At 42.3% G+C, this 23,065-nt stretch overlaps 2 protein-coding genes across 2 annotated transcripts; one reads left to right on the top strand and one right to left on the bottom strand.

Annotated features, from left to right (window-relative positions):
* The first annotated feature begins 960 nt into the window (after nt 1-960).
* LOC125879321 (uncharacterized) lies at nt 961-5,691 on the top strand. Its single transcript, XM_049561155.1, has 5 exons — nt 961-1,051; nt 1,191-1,259; nt 2,099-2,129; nt 2,332-2,576; nt 4,212-5,691. The coding sequence occupies exons 1-5, from the start codon at nt 1,037-1,039 to the stop codon at nt 4,515-4,517; spliced, it is 666 nt and encodes a 221-aa protein (XP_049417112.1). The 5' UTR covers nt 961-1,036; the 3' UTR covers nt 4,518-5,691.
* A 2,112-nt stretch (nt 5,692-7,803) lies between these two features.
* LOC125880189 (M1-specific T cell receptor beta chain-like) lies at nt 7,804-15,822 on the bottom strand. The gene is made up of 8 exons (XM_049562501.1): nt 15,746-15,822; nt 14,577-14,650; nt 14,253-14,486; nt 12,875-12,919; nt 9,607-9,954; nt 9,490-9,513; nt 9,301-9,407; nt 7,804-8,359 (listed from the first exon to the last, which is right to left on the bottom strand). The coding sequence occupies exons 1-8, from the start codon at nt 15,820-15,822 to the stop codon at nt 8,333-8,335; spliced, it is 936 nt and encodes a 311-aa protein (XP_049418458.1). The 3' UTR covers nt 7,804-8,332.
* Nucleotides 15,823-23,065: the final 7,243 nt, after the last annotated feature.

The raw sequence follows: 23,065 nt of genomic DNA, 5'->3' as shown, positions 1-23,065 counted from the left end.
GGATCTCCAAGAAAAACGTTGATTTTGGTTGGAAACAAACAGTGATCTTCAGCTGAAGTCCTACGTTTTGTTGACCCATCCATCGTCCACGCCTTCCTCCCTGTGCAGACTTTATAATAACGTCACCTGACTTCATCCTTTGCCCCCGTCATCATAACTGCAGCCATTAGGGGGCTCTATCATCACTGCAACATAAACGTGTCGTTTTCAGGAAGTGAAAACAGCTCTTGTTGCACCTCAGTCCTTCAAACATATTGTCTTTGAAAAATCACCTCACGTCAAGTTTTTCTTTGATATATTACTGGGTAACACTTTATATTAAGGTACTGTAATAAGCGTTAATTAATGCTTAATAAGCACCAATTAACAGTTAATGAGCACTTATAAGACAGAATAAGATGTTCATTACCATTAATAAGACTATATAAGTGTTAATTATAGCATGATTAACATGTTTTTTTTTTATCTTTAAACTCATCCAGGAGGTTTAAAGATAAAAAAGAGACAGAATACATCAGGACAAAAAGTCGAAAGTCAAAGACATTTTAAAGTTTCATCGACTAAAATGTGACTTTAGATAAGGTAAGGTAAACTTTATTGTCCCCTAAGGGAAATTCATCTCGGGCACAGTGCTACATTTCATTGCTTCACAGGACAAGATAAAAACATCGTCACAGGGACAGTTCTATCACATGAAACAGACATGCACTACATTTAACAATCAGAACACAGAAACATACAGAGACGTCTAAAGTGCAAGAAAAAGTAGCAGGAGCCCAGGTCGCTGCAGAGCCACGCCACCGGATAATTAAACTAATAAACATTTTCAACTGAAGACTCAGACTACACCTAAAATAGCTGTCAACATTAACAGTGTGTGTGTGTGTGTGTGTGTGTGTGTGTGTGTGTGGTAGGCATGAGTTAGTCAAACAGATTTTGTAACAGAGCAGCAGGTGGACTTTGTCTGCTGAGCACAGAGACACTTCAACAGGATCCTGGCAGAGTGTGTCAGAGCTGAATAACCCTCAGCAGGAAGATGAGCTCCACCGAGGTACCTGTCTGTCTGTCTGTCTGTCCGTCTGTCCGTCCGTCTAACTGTCCGTCTGTCTGTCCGCCCGTCTAACTGTCTGTCTGCTCCTTAATGTGTCAGATGTTTTCCGGTTACAGTTTTTGGTTTCTTTGTCTCACAGATTCGTCCTGTTGTTATTCTGACGGCGTTATGTGTGACCGGTTTGGTCGTAGCCGGCCCGGTGCACTCAGTAAGTGAACTCACCTTTGACCCTTGACCCAATGTAATCACACAGAATTAGGTGAAATGACCAGAAATTCCTAAAACCACATTACATGGCAGCGGCACTGTTGAGTTTAGGCGCCAAAACTACTTTGTTCAGCGCATTCTCACTGCGACCTCGTCACATGTTTGGTCATAGACTTTCATGAAGTGCAAGGTACCCTGGGTGTGTTGGTTGTTGATGTCCCAGGACACAACTGTGTCAACTGACAACAAACATGTTGTTACGTTTAGCCAACACACACTTGTGGTTGGGTTTAGGACAAACGAACGGGGTTTGGCTTTACAATCTTACAGGAAGTGAACACTAACCTCCTGATGAAAGTCGGTGGTTGTTGGATACATCCAGCACCTCTCTCGCCCACCCTACTCGGACTTCCGCTGCTTTAAGTTTCGTTGTTGGCATGCTGCGTTTACCCTGACACTGCCGGGTGCTGTTAAACAATAACGGCGAGCGGCTGGTTTTTGATGACTTCAGAGTGAGACCAGGTTGCTTTGTTAGGTTCAGAAAAGATCACGTTTTTGGTGAAAATAATTGTGCTTGTTACAGACAGACATGAGTTTCTCATAAAGATACGTAATTATGTCCCAAACAGGTAAAGTTAAAAGAAGTCCACACTGACTTTTAGTTTTACACAGGACACAAACAGCAGTCTGCGGGGTGAAAGTCCTGTGTTTGTTTGACTCGTCCATCTCCTGACCTTCTCTCTACACAGACTGACTACATGTCGCTGTGCATCCATGCCTCATGTATTCTGGACGTTACACTGACTGAACATAACCTCTGGTCTCTGCCTCTCTCCACAGATCCCTCATCAGAGAGCAGCCAGACAACAAGGTGTGTTTGTATCCATGTGTCTGAGACAGAGAGATGAAGTGGGTTTGTGTGAGGTACCTATCCACAGTCAGTGTGTGACCTACAGTCGATGTCAGTCACACAACCCCACTTTGTGTAAACTCTCTCTTTAAAACCAGCATTTCATGTGTTGTGCAACATGACATGGAAACACACCTGACTGAGATGTGACTCTGTGTCCCAGGAGGCGCTGTTCTCTTTTACGCAGCCTTCCAGGGCTCTCTGAGAGACATCCTGTACGACCCAGTCATCTTCAACCAGGTGGTGGTGAACCAGGGCTTGGGCTACAACAACGACACGGGAGTGTTCACCACACCTGTCCCTGGCATCTACCAGTTTGTGTTTGCTGCCCAGCTGTGCCGCGGAGACCACGACAATTCCTGGCGCTTCATGGTCAACGGGGTCCACAGCATGTCCTGCATCGCTCAGGTACACAAAACTGAACTAGACTCTAAAAATACAGATACAGATAACATCAGAGGGCTGCAGCATGACGCGGGACCCACACAAATCTCACGGCAGCAGGTGTTTTTTTAACTTTGCTTCAGGTCAGAGCGGGCGGTCAAAACTTACGCTGTTGGTTGCACAGTTCATTGGAATACAAGGCCCTGGTGTGAACCGGCAGCTTTTTACAACGTTACAGAACGGAGCGTTGACAGCAGTTGTTTGTTTGAACTCATCTCGTCTTGAATCTTTGGTCTGAATTTGGCTTTACTGTGCTGCTGATGAGAGTCTGTAGCTGTGCGGCGGCTCTTTCTTTGGCTCGGTGTGTTTTCAGTCTCACCATCGTCCTCATCCATATCGAAACCAAAGTGGCTCCAAACAGCAGACCTGTAGGTTATTGGAGGATCTTCTATTTCCAGTCTGATAATGGCGTTACTGACCATCTTGTAATGAACTAGCTTAGCATAGCTGCTTCCCAGAGTAGCTGTGTCTCAATTCAGCGGCTGCAGCCTTCGAAGGCAGCATTTGAAGACAGATTACATCACATTTGCGCGACCAAGGCCGTCCCAGTTCAAAGGCTCCTTCGAATGCAGCCTCTTCCCCAGAATTTGGAGGGTGCAACGGACTCATGGTGCGTTTGTGTTGTTCTCGGAGGCTCGAAATTCCCAGTTCCCAGGGGGAAGTTTAAACTCGAACGCGCCCTGAGATCAGATTTCCAACTCAGAAACTCGGAGCAACCGCATCAACCCCGACTTACGAATTCAAGATGGCTGCCGGTCACATACATAGTGAGTCAACGCTCTGCTGTTTATAGCAATTTTATCTTATTTGTTTCACATCAGGTCAGCCTCATCTGCAGCGTTCATCAGTTGGAGTGCATGATGGTTTTGAAGCTGTCTATACTCCCAAAGTGTAAGAGCAACAAAGGCTTTCTTGTGGGCGTCCATGTTTTTTTCCGACTTGTTCACCGTTGTCAACTAGAATGCAAAAACTGTTGTTAACTCGGAGGTGACATCATTCACACTTCCGACTTCCGACCTCTGAGTACAAAAGAACACACCAAAATCCTTTGAGGCCCAGCCTATCCCAAGATGCATTGAGCACTGGTGACGATCATATGTTACGTTCACTAACAGTGGTTGAGTAGCTAACGGTTAACTCTCGTTAATATTACTCTTATCTAAAAGCACACAGCTTAAACAATCTTAATTCAATAAGAAAATGGCAGTATCCCTAGCGGTGAATCATCTCCTCAAGGATTAAATAAAATAACAATCTCTGGGTCCATATTTTACGGCTAACTAACTTACTAGCTTACTCCCTCTTTCTTTAAACACAGCTGGTTGCTAGGTAACAGGAATGCTAACGGGTTGAGGCGAGAACTGATAAAACTGGGAAATCTTTCGCAGACTAGATTGTCCTATTTCGGAGACCATTCGGTTTGGTTGAAACGGTTCAATACGAAGATGCGTATTGTTACAGCCCCACAAAAAAACCAAACCAAAATTAGACAAACTCATTTGTTGTCTCTGGTAAAAACTTTGAGGATCTACTGGAAAGGGTTGGCTGATTTCGATATAAAGCTGAGTAACAGAACAATCTTCCCCTCCTGTCCTCCAGGTGTCTGGTCTTGACACAACCCTCAACACCTGCTACTACATGAAGGAGCTGAAGAGAGGCGACCAGGTGTGGGTGAAGCAGGAAGTGGGAAGCTGCGCCTGGGCCAGCACCATCTCCAACACTATCACCTTCTCCGGCGTCCTGCTGGCGACTGAGGGTGTGTCCACGCTGGGAGGGAAGTACAGCTCCTGTCCACTGCCCAGCCTGGGACACAGCAGGGACATTGTGCCCCACTCTGCAGGCTGCAGAGTGTCTCTGGACAGTGTGGCCGTCGCTCTGTTGCTCTGCTGCCTCCTCTGGGATTAATGAGAGCCAACACACAGACACCTGCTGTGTGTTGTATAAGCTATGACTTTATTCTGTTTGATTATTCAAAGGTTCCAGGTCTACTTGATGTTTTCTTCCTTTTTTAAAGTGTTAAACTTTCCAACTCAGTCTCACTCCGAAGTCACTGAATACCAACGCGTGGTCAATCCGACCAAAATTCAACATCTGTCCAACGCAAGAGTCCAATGTCTCTCTGACGTCATACTGACGTGCGTTGCCGGCTGGGGAGTTGATAAAAATGTTGATTCACTCATCTGAGTCGTTTTACTGTGCGCTCAAAGAAGTGACATTAACAAGCAGCAGCAAGTGTCTGACAGATCTTGTTTGCCCTGAATACCAGGGAGCCGGTCTTTAAGATAAAGTACGATAACAGCAGTTTTCTCATTATTTACTGCACAGATTTTTGGATCTGTGACAGAAACAAAAACTCTGCCTGTACAGCGACTGTACACGCACTCAGGGTACCTTGCACATCATATCTTGATGTAGAAAGTCCATGACCAAACGTTTATATGTGATGAGGTCGGAGTGAGAATGTGTTGAACTTAAAGCGTTTTCTTTTCTTTTTGTTTGACATTTAAAGGTTCAGTGTGTCAGATTTCACGGGATGTTGTCCACTTGAAACTTTCTTCAGTGTTCATTGATACATATATATATATATATATATATATATATATATATATATATATATATATATCTATATATCACTTTATTATTGTCCGGTTTGAGGACACTGGGACGTCAGACTGTTCCTGCAGACAAAACATTATGGAACATGGAAAATTCATGCAGAGTTTCTAAATGAACAAATCACAGACTTTTAGAGATGTTGTATTATTTGAAATTTAGTTTTTGCACAACAGACATTAAAATAAACGGATTTATACTTTATGACACACTTTTGATTATTAAGATTAACCCAATGTCCTCATTTGAGGACATCTTACTTCCTGTTCAAAAACAGAGTTTAGTTTTTAGACTCATCAGGTCCGACTGCTCCCAAACAGCTGGGAGACATTAGACATGTGTACCAAACTAAAGCTGAGGGTCTCAGGAGGATTAAAGGTTCATTATTGTTCATTATTGTTTTTAAATATCTGTTTTGGTTTTCATAAACTCCTGAGTAATAAAAAGAAAAAAAAAGTGGCTCTGATTCAGTGCTGTCACAAAAATATTGATTTACACAGCTGTAATATTTGGCTTTAAAATCACCCTGATGTTTCTGTTTCTTATCTCAGTTACTGTGTTGATGTTGCATGTGTGCATCTGTTGAAATCTACGGAGCCCCTTAAAGGTCAAGTCAGGAGATTTTTTTTGGACTGACTTTTGCGTCCCCTCGCAATACTTTCTGCATTACCTTGCAATAAATTTGGCGTTCCCTGTTCCCAGGAGCTTACTTAATGAGGTTCCCGAACCTCATTAAGTAAGCTACTTACAACGGCATGAAAGACAATAATAACATCACTACAGTTTAAAAGGAAATCTCACCAGATTTATACAAGTTTATGTTGGTCACTGATGAATGCGGACATCTAAGAGGAAGTGACAATGGTGGCTCATGGGAATCCAAAACGTTATTGCAAGGGAAAGCAAAACTATTGCGAGAGGACACAAAAGCATTGCGAGGTAAGGCAAAAGTTAGTCCAAAAAAAAAAAAATCTCCCAACTTGACCTTTAAGGGGCTCCGTAGAAATCTACAGTAAAATAAAATCACATTTGTTTTTGAATTTCTTGTATTTTACCAACATGATTGTTGTGGCGTTCGGGTCAGTGTTAAGTTAATGTGCATGAACACTGACTGCAGGAATTCAGCTGAATCAGTGTTGATGTTCAGTGAAGAGCTGAAGTCAGTGTTGTAACAGCCCGCACCGTCCAGCAGGTGGAGACACCTGACTGATAATGTCCATACATCCTGAAGTGGAACATGGGACGTAGCGACCTCAGCGCTGGGGTGAAAGAAACGGCACTGATGCCATGAGCTCTAATGTTAGTAGTAACATAGTTTTTATATAGTAGGACACAGAAATGCTGAAAAGCAGTTCAACAGTCTAACTTGTGTGACTGTGACAGAGCGAACGCTGTGATGTTCAGACAGCTGCAGGTCATCCTGGACCTTCAGTTGACACACACACAGCTGTCTGCTGCAGAGGCGTGCAGCGTGTGGGTCGTTGCACAGATGCAGGTGTCGTATGCAGAGGTTGTGGTGAAGAGGAGGACGGCAGCTTCTTCGTGTTTCTGCACAAAGACGTCGCTCTGTGACCACATCCTCTCCTCTGCTGGCGCTCTCATGGCCCCGTTTGTTCCTCGCTAACAGTCTCAGCCTTCTCCTGTTCAGAGACGAGAACTCTGACTTCCTGTTGTTATGAGCCGTGGTCGACTCACATGTCAACGTTTACTTCTGCTCTGAAAGTGACTGAAATCAGAAAGTTAATCAGGAAACAAGGGATCTTCATGGGGAGACAGCAGGTCGACAGCAGATGCCACATAGACGTGGTTTACATCATCTGAAAACCGGGAACCTGAGGATTAATTTGAGATGCAGCTCAGCGTCGCAGTGTCGATTTTTCTCGTCATAAATCTGTAATAAACATTTTTTTGTAGTTATATACCTGTTCAAATTTTACAGGTTTAGAGTGTACAGGGGCTCAGAACATTCTGATGGAAGTATATGAAGTATATGATGCACATTCACATGATCAATTATGTGTCATAAGATATGGCAGCAATCCCTAGGTTGCCTTCAACCTGCTGCTCCAGCACCCAACAGCAAACAGGACCCCAGAGGCTCATGAGACATCCTTAGCATTGTCCGGCAGATGTTAAAGGACCTCAGCCTCCTCGGAATATACTGTAGAGGTGGCTCTGTTCCGTCTTGTAGAGGCCTTCAGTGTTCTTGTTCTTCTAGTTTCGTATGACACCAGTATCATTGTTCTAGCTAGAACACCGGCGGCCTGCTGGGTCTCATGTTGAAAACCAGATGACCCAGTTTGTTGAACCAGGACTTTGTGTTGTAGATGAAAAACACACGTCAGAGACAAAAGGTTGAATTCTCAGAAAAAACTACTGATAAGCAAGCTGCTCAAAATACCAGCAGACTGAGATATGTGGGCGGCGTGTTCCTGTCTTTATGGAAACTGACACGACGAGCACGTTAACTGCCGACAGTGAATAAAGACTGTGTGATCTGACATCAGTGTGTGTGTGGCAGCATTGGTTTTACTTTAGACGGACTCTAATGAGGAATAACGATGCCATACAGTCGGTTTTCTCTGACAAACTTTTATTGAGATTTATATTCAGCCTGAAGCACTTCACAAACACCGACACCAACAGACAGGATGTAAAATATCAGTTAGCAATGGAGATCAAATCAATGCTAACAGGGTTCCCACACATTTTATTAATTTTATTAATAATTTTATTAATTTTAGAACTTTTCCATAAAATTTCTTTCCCAAAAAGGGGGAGTGACCTTGGCGATGATGTGCTGCTGGTCTGGTCTGTGTATCAGCACTAGATTATAAATTGGTAATAAAAGGAGCATATATCACTTAATGTTGAACAGGATTTGGGAATTTTTTATGTACATACTTAAACTACAGTCAAAACAATATTTATTCCAAACTTTTCCAAACCATTTCCAGGCCTAGAAAACACTTTTCTAATTTAATAACTTATCCAGGAATTTCATAACCGTGGGAACCCTGTAACTTGTGCAGACTGACGAGATGAATGAGCACTGGAAGCAAAGCATTTATATATAGTCAAAGAATCTGGTGTGTGCTGCTCAGCTCTCAGTCCTTGTGTTTTCCAGATGAGCCCTGTGCAGCAGACAGAGAGAGAGAGACACACCATAAGTGATTTATTAAAAAATAATATTATTAATAACACCAACACCTGCTTCACTGAAGCACGAACAAAGATTAGGGCCATGTTACAGAAAAAAAAAAATCTTAGATTTCGAGAATAAAGTTCAAATATTACGAAATTAAACTTTTTTAGGAGAAAGAAGTCACAGATTAAGACGAGAAAGTCGGTAACATGGTATAAAAAGCGACAAAGTGTGTACAAGCAGTGTTAGCGGTGACGGTAATATACGTTTGAACAGTACTGAAGTAATATAACATGTTACCAACCCACTGGGTGGCATGATGGACACGACTAATGCAACATGAATGACACAAAAAACACGAATTAAGTGGCGTGAATTAGGTGAGTAGCATGATTTAACGTCATGGGCTAATTTGCAAGAGTTGAACATTTTGAACCTCAGCGACAAGTCTGCGATGCGATGGCCAATCAGAGTTGAGATCCTCCTGGGAGGACGTAGTGGCTGAAGTTCATTCATCGATGTAGCGATTTCACATGCATATGATGCGAGTCAACACAAAATATTCTAGCGTTCAAACTTGTGGGGGTAAGGTGACACAAAAACTTGCATCACATTTGGTGTGAACAACATGAAAAACACTGATATCTACCTGCTGCTTCATTCAGTGTTTTTTTAAACCAGCTAAAATCAGCTGGTCCATTTGTTGGAGAGGAAGAGACCTCTGTGGATAATTCAGCTGAACAATGAACACTGAAGGAATTCTAACCAGGAGAAGTTTCAACTGATGCTAGACGTCACTAAATCCCCCTAAAGCTGACACACTGTTCCTTTAATGCGCTGTCTGACCATGAGCACCTTCATTTAAACTATATTATATGTATACACATATATGTGGTACAGCGACACATCAATGACTCATGTTGGACGAACCTGAAGCTTCCACACCAGAAACACCACAAAGACTCCAAAGACGATGCTCTTGACAATCAGAACAACGTAGGACAGCATGGCAGCATGCACGACCCTCAAATATTTCTCTGCAAAAAAAAAAGCATAATTTTAGTGACGTGTCTGAGTTGTGTCAAAGCTTTGAGGTTGTGGGTTCATATCCATATTTACCTCTGATAGCTGCAGCTCCTGGTCCTGACAGAAAACAAAGTTTTTATTTCGGTGCAGTCACGACTTTGACATCATCAAAAACATGTCGATGTTCCTCTGAGACACAAATAAACAAACCTTTAACACCTTCGACCCAGTGTGACATGGACACAGTCTGGCTCCCGTTGAAGAAGCCGACGCTGCAGCTGAACCTCCTGCCTGGTGTGAACCAGTCACTGAGCGGGACCCTCAGCCTGCTGCTGATGCTGTAATGTTCCCCTTCCCACAGGGCAGTGCCATCAGTCGCCACGCCATCTGTGACATTCACCCCGTCGACCTGCCAGAACACACTCACATGGTCCGGGTAGAAACCAGAGGCCACACACACCAATGTCTTCTTGTTTTTCTTGTCTTTGTTGTTTTGACACTCATTTTGTGAAGGTGGAAGGACTCTGACTGTCGGTGGGGTGACGGTGCGCTTTGAATCTGTGGTGACAAAAGAGACAAATCATTAGATCCACATTTTGGGATATACACTAATTGCCTTTCTTGACAGGAGTCAGATGATACTGCTCTCATGTCTGCAAAATAATTATGTGGCAAGAGCCAGCAGCTAGTTAGCTTAGCTTAGCATAAAGACTGGATGCAGGGGGACACAGCTAAACTCAATTTTTCTAATTTGTTCTAACTGCTCGGTTCGTCTATATGCAGATGATACAGTGATATACGTCTCTAAACTATAGTTCTGACAAACACAAACTTCCCTACAATCTGATGTTTACATCAAACAAAACTGTCTCTAATCTAAAAAATGACTAATGAATAAAACTAAATCTTACAGAACGGCCTTTGGTACAAAACAGAGCCTGGGGCACCTTCCTTTTTTAAACTGCAGTTAGTGGCTATTTTTGACATTAATATTGTTCGATATTCATCAATATTCATTTGTTGTTAAAGTGAAATATAAGATTACAGATTTACCCTGTAGTTGTAGATATTATTCTAAGTCCATAAATACACAACTGAACAAGCTCCGAATCTTCGTTTGTATAAAACATCCTGCGGTCAGTTTTATATCAGATATGGCGGAGATGTTTTATGGAATGAAAATGTTCATTTACTGGATTCTTCTGTGTCTTTGTACAAAAAGAGACCTTTGATTTTTAACAAAACTGATCACTCTTAGGAAATGTTGTTCATGCTGTTAGTATAATATAATACAATTACTTTATATTTAAAAGTTAACTATATATGTATATGGAAAAATTCTTTTGAATTCTAGTATTTGAAAATTATTGACAATTTTTACACTTTTCTTTATATTTTTATTCCCTTTTGTTTTGTATTTATGTGAAACAAATAAAATAAATAAAATCTAATTCTTTAGCTATTACGTCTAATGATGGTATCTTTCTGCATTGAATTGATCAAATTAAACACTTGGGCTTATGGCTCTATTCTGACCTCAGATTTAAACAACATATTGATAATTTTTTATGTAAAATGAACTTTGGATTTGTGCTATTTACTGATCTAGACAGAGTTTTATACTTCAGAAATATATACTATCAGAAAGAAACATGCTTTACAACTTTGAGAGATGTTTATTGAAATGCTTCTCAAACTAATATTTCCCGCCTTCTCCCAGGCGCACTACGTCATCAAACCATGTGATGTTTGGTATTGCCGGATTCAGGAAGCTCTCGACTTTTCAAAAATAACATCGTTTTTCTTTTATTTATTATGTATTTGGCACCAGAGCAGCCTAAACACACAGAGTCCAACATCACGATGAGTGGTGACAAGTCATGTCATGCTGTTTTTCGACGGGAAAAGTTAAAGGATTACTCGCGATCTTATGTGGAGCTGTTAGCAGGGACGTAGCTGGTTTATAAAAGGTAAGAGTCTCACTCCTACCACTATTTTTGGCTGAGATATACCGTCTAGAAAGTGGGATCATAACTTTCACGTTTCATATGGCTTTATTTGGTGATATTTTATGGTGTTTCTGTGTCATAAACAACATCAGCTATCATAATCACACCTGATTTCAATAAGGTACAATGTTTGAAGCTGGCTGAGTGTTGTTTGATCACTGATAGTACTGTTTTGAAGCAGAGTGACCCACTTGTCATGTGGAGCTCCGCCTGGATCTTTTCATGGTAAAAACACTGTAGAATGGTCATACTTTGAGCAGTCTTCTTCAAATTTGAAACAAGTGTTCATTGATAGTGTGCCTACAGCCCCACAGTGTCATTTACCTGCTCAGATGAAGCCACAGACAGTTATTCATCCTCAAACACATTTTTTATTTTATTTTAGGCAAAATCTTCAACTTGTTACTGATTTCAGAGGCCCATTACTCTGTCTCTGTATCACCTAGAGTGTTTCTGACACTTTCACAAGAAACTTTAGGGAGTTTTCTTTCTGGCAAGACCTCATGCATGCATGTAGTCAGAGCGGTTCAGAAGCTACAGTCATTTTAATTTGGGTATGTCATTTTAGGCGTTTTTGCTACAAAATGGGGGTGGAGTGGAAGAGGTAATGCAGCGTACAGTAGCCTTTTTAGATTTGTCCTTGGATCTCTTTTTCCTTCTTGTCATTACACATCGTATGACAGACTCAGCTGGTTTTCTCATGGTTGAACGAGACATTCATTGGTTGCAACTAATTTTCAAAGGTGTCCCCTTTACCTGTCCTCATTATCTAAAACAGTGTTCATATGATCAGCTGACACACTCTGCTCAGCTTCTTCTTTTTTTTTTGTATACCAACAGTTACATATGCAGAGGTGTAGATTTCAAGGGACACGCCTCACCTTAATATTTAGAACACTTGTATTTCTCTTTTATTTTGACAAAATTGAAGATGTTTACACCATAAATTGATGCAGAAAGGGATCAAAGTGGTGTTTAAAATCAACAGAATTAAGGAAATTAAGTGTCTGATGCTCATAATTTTCTGGCAGAGCCAAATTCAATCTGTAAAAAAAATAAATAAAAATTTTACGACAGTTTAAGAGAATAAAACCTCAACACGTCCAGATATCAAACTCAGCTTTGGATTATATTTTTAAAAATATTACATAGAACACCTGACGTATTGTTTTTAACCTTACTGCCTCAGATATAAGTAACTTTGCTTTCTGTCCCAAAGTTAGCCTCACAATCAGTCACACTGAGAGCAATCATTTGGACAACAGCTCGTTCTTTTGTCGCTGCAGCAGTTTGCTTTAGAGCAGTTCAGGACCGAAACAAGACCAGCACATGCCACCACTTCTTCCACAATTTAAAGGGTGAATATTACATCTAATGACGCCAAATAAAATCACCTTAAAGCCGCACAGTCTGTCTGATAAACTGACGGTGAAACACTCAGTTTGATGTGTTGCTGCAGATTTTCTTACCCAACACGGTCAGTTTAGTTCCAGCTCCAAAACGAGCCTCGGTGAATCATCACAGAGCTCTCAGCCTGTGACACAAACATGTCTCTGTGCTCCGCTCTGATATCATCATTTGTTTTGAAGGTGACCAGATCACCAGATCCTCTCAGGAGTCTTTGCATGTTTTGGAAATTTGCTTTGAGAATCTGAAGACATTTCAAATATCCCAAAATACAATATTCAACTGAAACACGTAGCTCAACTGGTCGTCTTGGTTTGGATCATCTCTCAAAGTCTTCAGACAAATCTGATCCTTCATCGTCATGATGAAGTGCAGTTGTGAGAGCACCGACTTACCCAGAACAGTGAGTTTAGCTCCATGTCCAGAGTAGCTTCAGCTACTGGGTCACAGGGAGTGTGTTAAATGCAGGAGGAGGTTTTTGTACAGCGGCTGTGCTGGTTTGTATCACCGTGCCCCCCTGTCCTCACAGTGAAAAAGCATTACACAAAAACCTGACTTCTCCTGTTTCTCCTTCCCCCACCTGGCTGTCTTGTATCTCAGCCTCCATCTCTGTGAGTCTGAGAGCAGCTGTGCAGCTCGGTCTGACTGACGGGAGCTCTGTACATCATCACTGCTGCTATTTCTGAGGCAGCTAAGAAAAGAGGTGAGCAGGAAAAGAAAAGAGTGTGACTCTTTGTGCAGCAGCTGCACACAGGAAGTGACATCTTCACTGGTCACACCTCTTTATCCCACCCACTCCTACCTGATATAATCTTCTCCAGACAGCACTTGTGTTTAATCCTTCAGTTGTTTATTGTGGCAGTGAAAACACCATGTGAACCATGAGCTCTACCTCCATCTACTGGCTGAGTCTAAACTTTGGTGGAATTATTTTCCATCCTTTACTGATTTAATTAGCATGTTGCATGAGGATCATAATCTATTTTATGTAATAATAATAAATAAATGATTTGATATAGCGCCTTTCATAGAATGACATGAAAACCCTACGTGAGCTGACTCCTGAGCTGGTTGGTAGGTTTGACTGATAAATGAGAGGCGATGTCTTGAAGTCCCCAGATTCCACCACCCATGAGTAAATATTCTCATAAAAGACAAAACATCAAGGTGAGATATGAACCAGCTGAAATCTCTGCCGAACTGTTTGAGTATGACGTCAGAATGCTGCTGTGTTTGTGCCGTCACCTCCTCAGCTCCTCCCACTGAGCAGCCGGCTCTTCAGGGTGCCTGTTCATGTGGTTTGCTGCAGGTGTGCTGGAGGGTTTTTGTTGGGGAGTCTGGCGCTTTGTATCGCTGTGCGACTGTACGCTGCACAGAAATAGTGCCCACTGTCTTCAGGATGCCTCAGTTTGAGCAGATGGAGGAAAGCCTCCTTCTCACCGTCTCCACTGACGTTAAAGCTGCCCTCAAAGCCCTCCTCAACAACTTGAACTCTTGTGTAACTTGTGTAAGCGAGCAGCTTTAAAGTAGAGTCTCCTCCTGAGCGCCGATACCACAAAACAGTGTCGTAGTTGTCGACGCTGTGTTTGCAGGTCAGTTTGACTTCTGACTTTGTCTCCCACAGCAGATCAGCCGGAGTCTGACGAACATTGTGACTTTCATTTGGTGATATTCCTGCAGAGAGGAGCAAGACGTGTTAAATTAAGATAAAGCCATATGATCAAATTTACAGTGATGAAGCAAAAAACGAATACGCTGATTTACCTTCGATCCAGAAGAGCAGGAGAATAATCGGAATTAAAGGGCTGTGCATGTTGAGAACACTGAACTGTACGTGTCTGAAGCAGGAAGTGGAAGTGATTCAGTACAGACGCATCCCATGAAGAAGAGCATGAAAAGGTTTTACGTCAAAGGCAGAGATGAACCTGATGTGCTGTGCCTCATATTCACGTCCTCTCACGTTAAAGAGAAATGAGCTTGTCTCTGCTCCACTCTATGACACATCACGTCTTCTTGAGCCTCCTGATACAGTGACAGGAAAATACAAACTGAGTCATTTTGACCCTCTGTCTTTTTTAAAAATAATTTTGTGTCAATAAACATCAATAATAAGACCAGAAGTTTTACACTGTGTGCACAATTATTAGGCAAGTTGTATTTATGAGGATTAATTTTATCATTGAACAACTACAGTGCTCTTGGTCAATCCAAAGTGTTAATAAACCTCAAACTTGAATATTTAAGAAAGTAAAAGTGAGGTTTTGGCTTTCTTAGGAGAAAATCCATGTGTGCACAATTATTGGACAACTATTAGTGTGCAGAATTATTATGCAACTAAATGAAAAATGAAAATTTTCACATCTCACTTGTTTATTTTCATCTATTAAAGTGAGAATAATAAACAAACAACTCAAAATCTACAAACATACATTTCTGACATTTCAAAAAAAAAATTCAGTGACCAATATAGCCACCCTTCTTTTCAATAATGGTCATAAGCCTTCCATTCATGGAGTCTGTCAGTTTCTTGATCTGTTGACGATCAACTTTTTGTGCAGCAACAACCACAGCCTCCCAGACACTGTTCAGAGAGGTGTACTGTTTTCCTTCCCTGTAAATCTCCCGTTTAAGAAGGGCCCACAAGTTCTCAATAGGGTTTAGGTCAGGTGAGGAAGGGGGCCATGTCATTATTTTTTCATCTTTAAGGCCTTTACTGGCGAGCCACACAGTGTAGTACTTGACGCATGCGATGGAGCATTGTCCTGCATAAAAATCATGGTCCTCTTGAAAGATGCAGACTTTTTCCTGTACCACTGCTTGAAGAAAGTGTCTTCTAAAAACTGGCAGTAGGTTTGGGAGTTCATTTTGAGTCCATCTTGAACCCGAAAAGGTCCAACTAGCTCATCTTTAATAATACCAGCCCATACCAGTACCCCACCTCCACCTTGCTGGCGTCTGAGTCGAAGTGGAGCTCTGTGCCCATTACTGATCCAGCCACGGGCCCATCCATCTGGTCCGTCAAGAGTCACTCTCATCTCATCAGTCCATATAACCTTTGAAAAATCTGTTTTCAGGTATTTCTTGGCCCAGTCTTGACGTTTCAACTTATGTGTCTTGTTCAGTGGTGGTCGGGTTTCAGCCTTCCTTACCTTGGCCATGTCTCTGAGCACTGAACACCTTGTACTTCTGGGCACTCCAGGCAGGTTGCAGTTCTGGAATATCACAGCGCTGGAGGATAATGGGTTCCTGGTAGCTTTATGTTTGATTCTTCTCAAATCTTTTGCAGTTAATTTGCGTCTTTTTTTCTCAACACGTTTCTTGCGACACTGTTGACTATTTGCAACAAAACGTTTGATGGTTCTGTGATCACGCCCCAATATCTTGGCAATTTCAAGAGTACTGCATCCCTCTGAAAGACTTTTTACAATTTTTGACCTTTCAGAGTCAGTTAAATCTCTTTTTTGGCCCATTTTGCCTGTGGAAGAGAAGCTGCCTAATAATTATGCACACCTTGATATAGGCTGTTGATCTCCTTAGGTCACACCCTCCCTCGTTAGACAAATACACATCACCTGATATGCTTAAATCCAATAAGCATTCAAGTTTATACAGCTTGGAGTTGGAGAATATGCACAAAAATATGATATGGTCAAAATACTCACTTGCCTAATAATTGTGCACACAGTGTAAAACTTGCAAACAGCACCAAGAGTCTGTAGTCTGAATTATACGGAGTCCCTTAAAGGTCAAGTCGGGAGATTTTTTTTGGACTGAGTTTTGCGTCCGCGAAGGAACGCAAAAGTATTGCAAGGAAACGCAAAAGTATTGTGAGGGAATGCAAAATTTATTGCGAGGGAACAGAAAAGTATTATGAGGGTATGCAAAAGTAATGCGAGGGGACGCAAGATTTACCTTTCCTGTGGTCCTTCCTTGTTGGTCAGTGATGGAAATTCGGAAATTGAAATTGACATGCAATTGCAATGAATGATGTTTGTGAACGCAAGGTTTGAAATTTTCAGCACGCACTCCTGTATGACATACCTCAGACGGGGTTCGAACCTGCAGGTGGGCAGTTTTCTACGTTGGTGGGCGGCGTCCTTCGCCACTGGACCGTCTCTGTTGATGATCAACACAATGAACCAGAGAGAGATGAAGATCAGACTGAAACTGCACAACCGTCATCTTCATCAACCTGCAGAGAAACAAAGTTTACAGACTGAAACATGTCCTGGTGTTCTTTAACACTGTTGTAGAGGTTCTTTAGGTGGTTCTAGTGTTCCTTTAGGATGACTCAGTGTCACTGAGGAGGTTACAGAGGTCCTTTGGGAGGTTGTAGAGGTTCTGTAAGATGGTCTAGTGGTCACTGAGGAGCGTCAACTGGTCTTTAAACACAATGGAACAAACTGACACTGACAGAGTGAGAAACTTTAAGTCTTGTGTGTGTGAGACTCATTATTCTAAAAAGTTCTTACAGCTCAACTGGTAGAGATCTACTTTTACTGTAAGGGTAAGGGTGTGGGTTCAAATCTCACTTGTGCTCTTGGAGAGATCAGACTGTTTCATGTTTGAATCCATTTTCAATTGAGGTAAATATTTTGAGCTGGCTTTAACACGATTGACTGTATCAACCTCTAGAGCTCGAGCGCCCCCGGTTCTGGGGGAGGGGCCGCCCTGCCCATTGCCTTTCCTATTCAATTGCTTCACAGGACATTTTAACACATGAAGACATCGTCAGGTTGCAGACTGTTTTGAGCTAGCGTAACCATGTGTAACTGAACACAAACACCAAAGAAGTGACTGAGCATGTAGGAAAAAGCGATCTCTGTCTGAACATGGTGCACGCCAGCATCACAGCACCCTGGGTATCTTTCATTTTAAGCTATCTGTGCAAACGACTCCTCAAATGAATCCTAAGAATCCACTGATGCCAGCAGTATGACACCTGTCACTGTACCAGCACAACTCATTGCATAAACCATTGAAGCAATCAGGAATAATCCTCCCTTCGTACACTTACACCTACATGTTGTGTCCTATGTTTGCTGCTGCTGTTGCAGTACAAATCCGGATGGTGAGGGTAAGGTTTTATACCCAGCTGACATCTAAGATTTCAGTCCCCCAGCCTTTAATGTCATGGACTGTGTCTCCATCTGTTGGCTGAATCAGGTACATTTGCTCTTCTTTACTTTAGCAGCAACAGTTTTGGCAATGGCAATGCTCAGATGTTATGATTGGTTTGTTCGAGGTTCGGAGCTGCAAGTGCATCATTCCAAAAGGATACTGACTCTAGAAGTTACTGAAGACATTTAAAATGATTGAGTCAGTTTCAGGGTGATGGTAGTGTGTGCATGCTGGATCACTGCCGTTGCTCAGTGGAGCCATGTTTGACTTTTGACCTCCTTCAGTGTCTCAGACACCTGACATGAAAGAGGAAGAGGACCTGACTGCATCAGGAGGGCAGCAACTCCCACAGAGACAAACTGTTCAGGAAGGATTTGAACTCACAACCCTCTGACTATGGAGCAGTTTCTCTACCAGCTGCACCATGTCCAGACACAGGACGCTCCTCTGCTTTATGCTCAGTAACTTCACTTTAATTGAAAATGGATTCAAACAGACATAAGATCAGTCTGAACTCTGATCAGCTCTGAGTGTCTTCATGAAACAGACCTTTCACAGTAAGATATATCTCGATGAAACGTCCCCTGATGGTTGACAGAAGGAAAATACAAACAGCAAAGTGGGATTTGAACTCACAACCTTGACACAGTAAAACTACATCTCTACCAGCTGAGCTGCCAGGATTTCCAGAGACAAACTGAGTCTCACACACACAAGAATTGAAGTTTGTCACTCTGTCAGTGTGAATCTGTTTCATTCCCCCAATCCCAAATGGATCCCTTACAGACTCGCTGACTCAAGCCCTAAGCCCTTACAGTCCTTCAATGGAACGCGCAAAACCAAGGGGAAGGGCCAAGACAAGGGCTAAAGGGAAGAAATGGAATTGGTCCTATGTCTGTAAGGGCTTAGGGCTTGAGTCAACAAGTCTGTAAGGGATCCATTTGGCATTGGGGGACTGTGTTTAAAGACCAGTTGACCCTCCTCAGTGACCACTAGACCATCTTATAGAACCTCTACAACCTCCCAAAGGACCTCTGTAACCTCCTCAGTGACACTGAGTCATCCTAAAGGAACACTAGAACCACCTAAAGAACCTGTATAACAGTGTTAAAGAACACCAGGACATGTTTCAGTCTGTACACTTGGTTTCTCTGCAGGTTGATGAAGATGAAGTTTGTGCAGCTTCAGTCTGATCTTCATCTCTCTCTGGTTCATTGTGTTGATCATCAACGGAGACGGTCCAGTGGCGAAGGACGCTGACTGCCAACGTAGAGGACTGCCAACCTGCGGGTTCGAACCCCGCCTGAGGTATGTCACACAGGAGTGTGTGCTGAGTGTGTGTGCGGGAGTCAAATTTCAAACCTTGCGTTCACAAACGTCGTTCGTTGCGATTGCGCGTCCGAATTTCCACCACTGACCAACAAGGAAGGAGCACAGGAAAGGTAAGTCCGAGCCCAGGGGGTCAAGCTAGCTAGGTTAGCTAGCTTGGACAAATCTATTTTAAACGTAAAAAAATACAAAATCTAGAAAATATTTACATATTTTTTCATATTTAGTACAAAGCATAGTTCCACAATGTGAAGCAACCCCTAGAAATGACACCTTAAAGGAGATATTGAAGTTAGTTATTTTGTCAACCTTCAGCCTCGCTGCTCTGACACTGATCCGAAGGCCGTCTCTCAGTAGCTTACTCTCCGTGGTCTGCTGAGCGTCAGCGCTCCATTGACGGCTCAGTTGTAGACATTAAACACGTGGACAGTATGGCCCAATCCCAAACCGGCCCCTGTCCCCTCGCCCTATTCATTTCCCCTCCATTTGCGCGGTCACGCAGAGCTTCGCCATATTAAGGGCCGTCCCAAACCAATTATCACTGAGTGCGAGTGGACTGCTCAGCCCTTAGATAGCGAGTGTGCATCAGTGCAGGCTTCTGATGAGCCCAGCAGGAAGTGCAACATCACAATGGAGGAAACAACGTACAAATGAAACAGTTCCGTCTTTCTACTTTGTAAAATATTTTAGATCAAACACTCATGTTTGTTTTTCCTCACCCTGACTTTACAGTCTCAAACAAACTCAGAATGTTTGGTGTCAAAACCTCCACGTCCATATGCTCAAATAAACTATTTAAAACTGTCTAAAAAATTCCTCATCCCATTCTCATGATTTTTTTTTAAAAAAATCTAAAATTCTTTTATCTGACTTATCCAAGTTTATTTTTAATATAACTCATTTTAATTAATATTTAAATGGGTTGTTTTTTATAGCCTGTTGCTCTATTTTGCTTTCACAAAGTGCATGTCGGTATCCATGGTTACATCTGCTTCCTTCTTCCAGTAGAGTGGTGAGGGCGTCCCATGGTTTGGCTTCTCTTTCATACACTAAATCCCTTAATCAGGAGTGCCCTCCGCAGCTGCGAGTGTAACTTGATTTGGAGTGTATCTTTAAAGAAAAACTTGATAAGGAGGAAACTTGAGAAACATCTCTCCAGTCCCACACCTGGGCCCAATCATCACTTTGGCACGCCCCCTTTCAAACAACACTGTGGGCCATCATGGTGTCAGAGCATTGCTGTGAGCATGGAAGCGTACCCACACTAAGGCTGTGCTGATGAACAGTTTTGGGGCATCGAAGCTTCAGAGAGAAATATTTGTGATTAATTGAAGATTTGAGGGAGTAACTCAGAGACGAGGACATCTGCCGATGTGCCTGAAATAACTAGACAGTAGCCACTTCACCAGCATGAAGGCTGAGCATTAGCCATAATAGCAAGAAAAAAAAACAAGACGTCTAAGCTGTTACTTAAAGTTTCAGAAATACACAGCACACTGACTGGCAGAAGCAGGATTTGAAGCAGTCTCGGTCACCTGAGGCGTCTCTGACTGATGGTTGGAGGATAAATGGAGGATTTGAATATTGATTCTGACACTGATTACCATGGAAGCATTCAGGTCGGCCCTGACGCACACATACTTTATCATGACTTTAATAATGAGAAACAGAAACAAAGGTGAAATGTTTCATTGTACTATAAGTTAGTAAAGTTGTTGCCTCAAGAATGCTTTTAGAGTTTCTTCAAATTTGGCACAAACGTCCACTTGAACTGAAGAATAAACTGATCTGAATTTTGTGGTCAAAGGTCACTGTGACCTCACAAAACATGTTTTTGGCCATAACTCAAGAATTCATTCACTAATTCTGACCAAACTTGACACAAATGTCTAACAGGATAAAATAATGAAGGTGAAAAGGTCAAAGGTCAGCTTGACTGTGACATCATCATGTTTTAACGTCATATCTCAGGAACAGAAGGGGAGACATTTGGTCAGATACTGAATTGGTGACTCTAATCTTGAAACTGTCACAGACACTGGACTGGTGGGCAGAGTCAGACAACCACAGGGTGGTGATTCTAGTTTTTCTGCTGAAAATCAGATTGCTGTTTCATTAATGCTTTGTGAGTTTCATTCTCCTCTAATGTTGGCATGATGGCACATTTCAGTGACAGACTTCTGCACAATAAAACCAAAACTTTTTTTCATGATAAGTGATAAAATATATTTTCTTTTTGTAATTTGTGCAAACTGAGCCTTTAAAGTGCTTTAAACCCCCCAGTCCCTCTTTGTGTCCATCTCCGTGCTTTCACCTGGCCTCACCTCATCCCCATCTCTCTGATATTTACCCTCAGTGTGCTGCTGAGTCCCTCTCGCCTGCAGAGAGGGGCTTCCTCTCAGCAAACAGAGCCTTCTCTGTATGTGAAACCGGAGAGGTCAGCATTCCTCTGCACAGGCCTCAAATAAAGACCCAAATTCTTACAGAAATAATCCAAATTCCCGCTGGGACTGCAAACCTATCCGCCACTCCTGGGCAGCTGCCTCCCTCAAGGTGGACAATCAGTGTCTTTGTGAAGCTGATGCCAACAGGCTGAAGCCTGAGCAGGTCCACCGCGCAGCCCTCAGTCCTGCTGCTGGAGCTGTGTGCACACAGTCTGCAAAGACACAGTCTGCAAAGACGGCCTGGAGACACTGGATTATTTGGGACAAGTATCATCATCATCATCATCTTCATCAGTGCTGGATTATCAGAGCTACATGTGTGTTTTATTGATGGATCACGGATGTTCATTATCTTCTTTTCAAATTGGATTTAATGATAAAACTTCAGCAGCTCTTTGGGATCGCCTGAGAATGACGAGTCTCCGCAGACTGAGAGGTAGGCCGCAGCTATTCCTTCTTTTCTGACTGAGAGAGTTCAGGCTTTGTTTTCAGAGAGTGTCGTCAACATGAGAGGATGCTGACATTTTTTTCGACTGATCACTCTGGGAAACGATGTTTAAATGATATTCAGATTAAAAGCAAAAGTTAAAATGTTTTCCAATCCAGTCTGAGCTTTTAATCCAGGAAGTTAAAGATCTGCTGTGGTCCTCTTTCTGTTTTCTCTGGGATTAGTCTCAGCTGCATCTTCCCACACACTCACACTCTCTGGCTCAGCTGGCATCAGAGGTATCGACTGCACAAGACACAGAGCGTCTCTGAGAGCTTCCTTTAATTTTGCAATCAGTCACTGCACAACTGGTGAGTTGGTACAAAGCTGCTTTAATTCAGGGCCAGTCAGAGAGTCAGTCAGGGAATTAGGCAGGATTCAACGTTAGACCACTTAACATGCTTTATTTCAGCATTCAAAATAATTAAAAACATCTCAATTTATTATACATATACAAAATAGGTACAGATCCTTGTGGTGTTTCCCCCCATGGGTGTGTCTGTCTGCCTTCTCTCACAAACTCTTTGCTGATGGCTCTCTTTCTAAAAATCACTGATTCCAATTTTTATTTAATTTTTTGTTGCTGTTGAGAAAATTTCACCCTTCGCACAAGAAAACATGAAACAAACTACAACAGATGTGTGGATGAAGAAGAATTTGGAGAAGTGAAGGGGAGGTTGAAAACATAAAAACAAACAAAAAAAAAAAGTTTGAGAAGAGATGCGGATCACTTGAACTCAAGAGTCTGAGCGCCGGCAGCACAACTGTGGCTGCAGATAGAGGAAGTCTGTCTCGTTCTGGACACCAAGAATAAAAAACTGTGGTTTCATTTTAGCACCAAGAGGACCCTGAACACAACAGAACAGCTACGC

This window comes from Epinephelus fuscoguttatus, linkage group LG19, assembly GCF_011397635.1.
Source record: "Epinephelus fuscoguttatus linkage group LG19, E.fuscoguttatus.final_Chr_v1".
Lineage (NCBI taxonomy): Eukaryota > Metazoa > Chordata > Actinopteri > Perciformes > Serranidae > Epinephelus > Epinephelus fuscoguttatus.
Note: the sequence above shows the minus strand (reverse complement) of the source record. Positions and strands in the feature narration are given on the sequence as shown.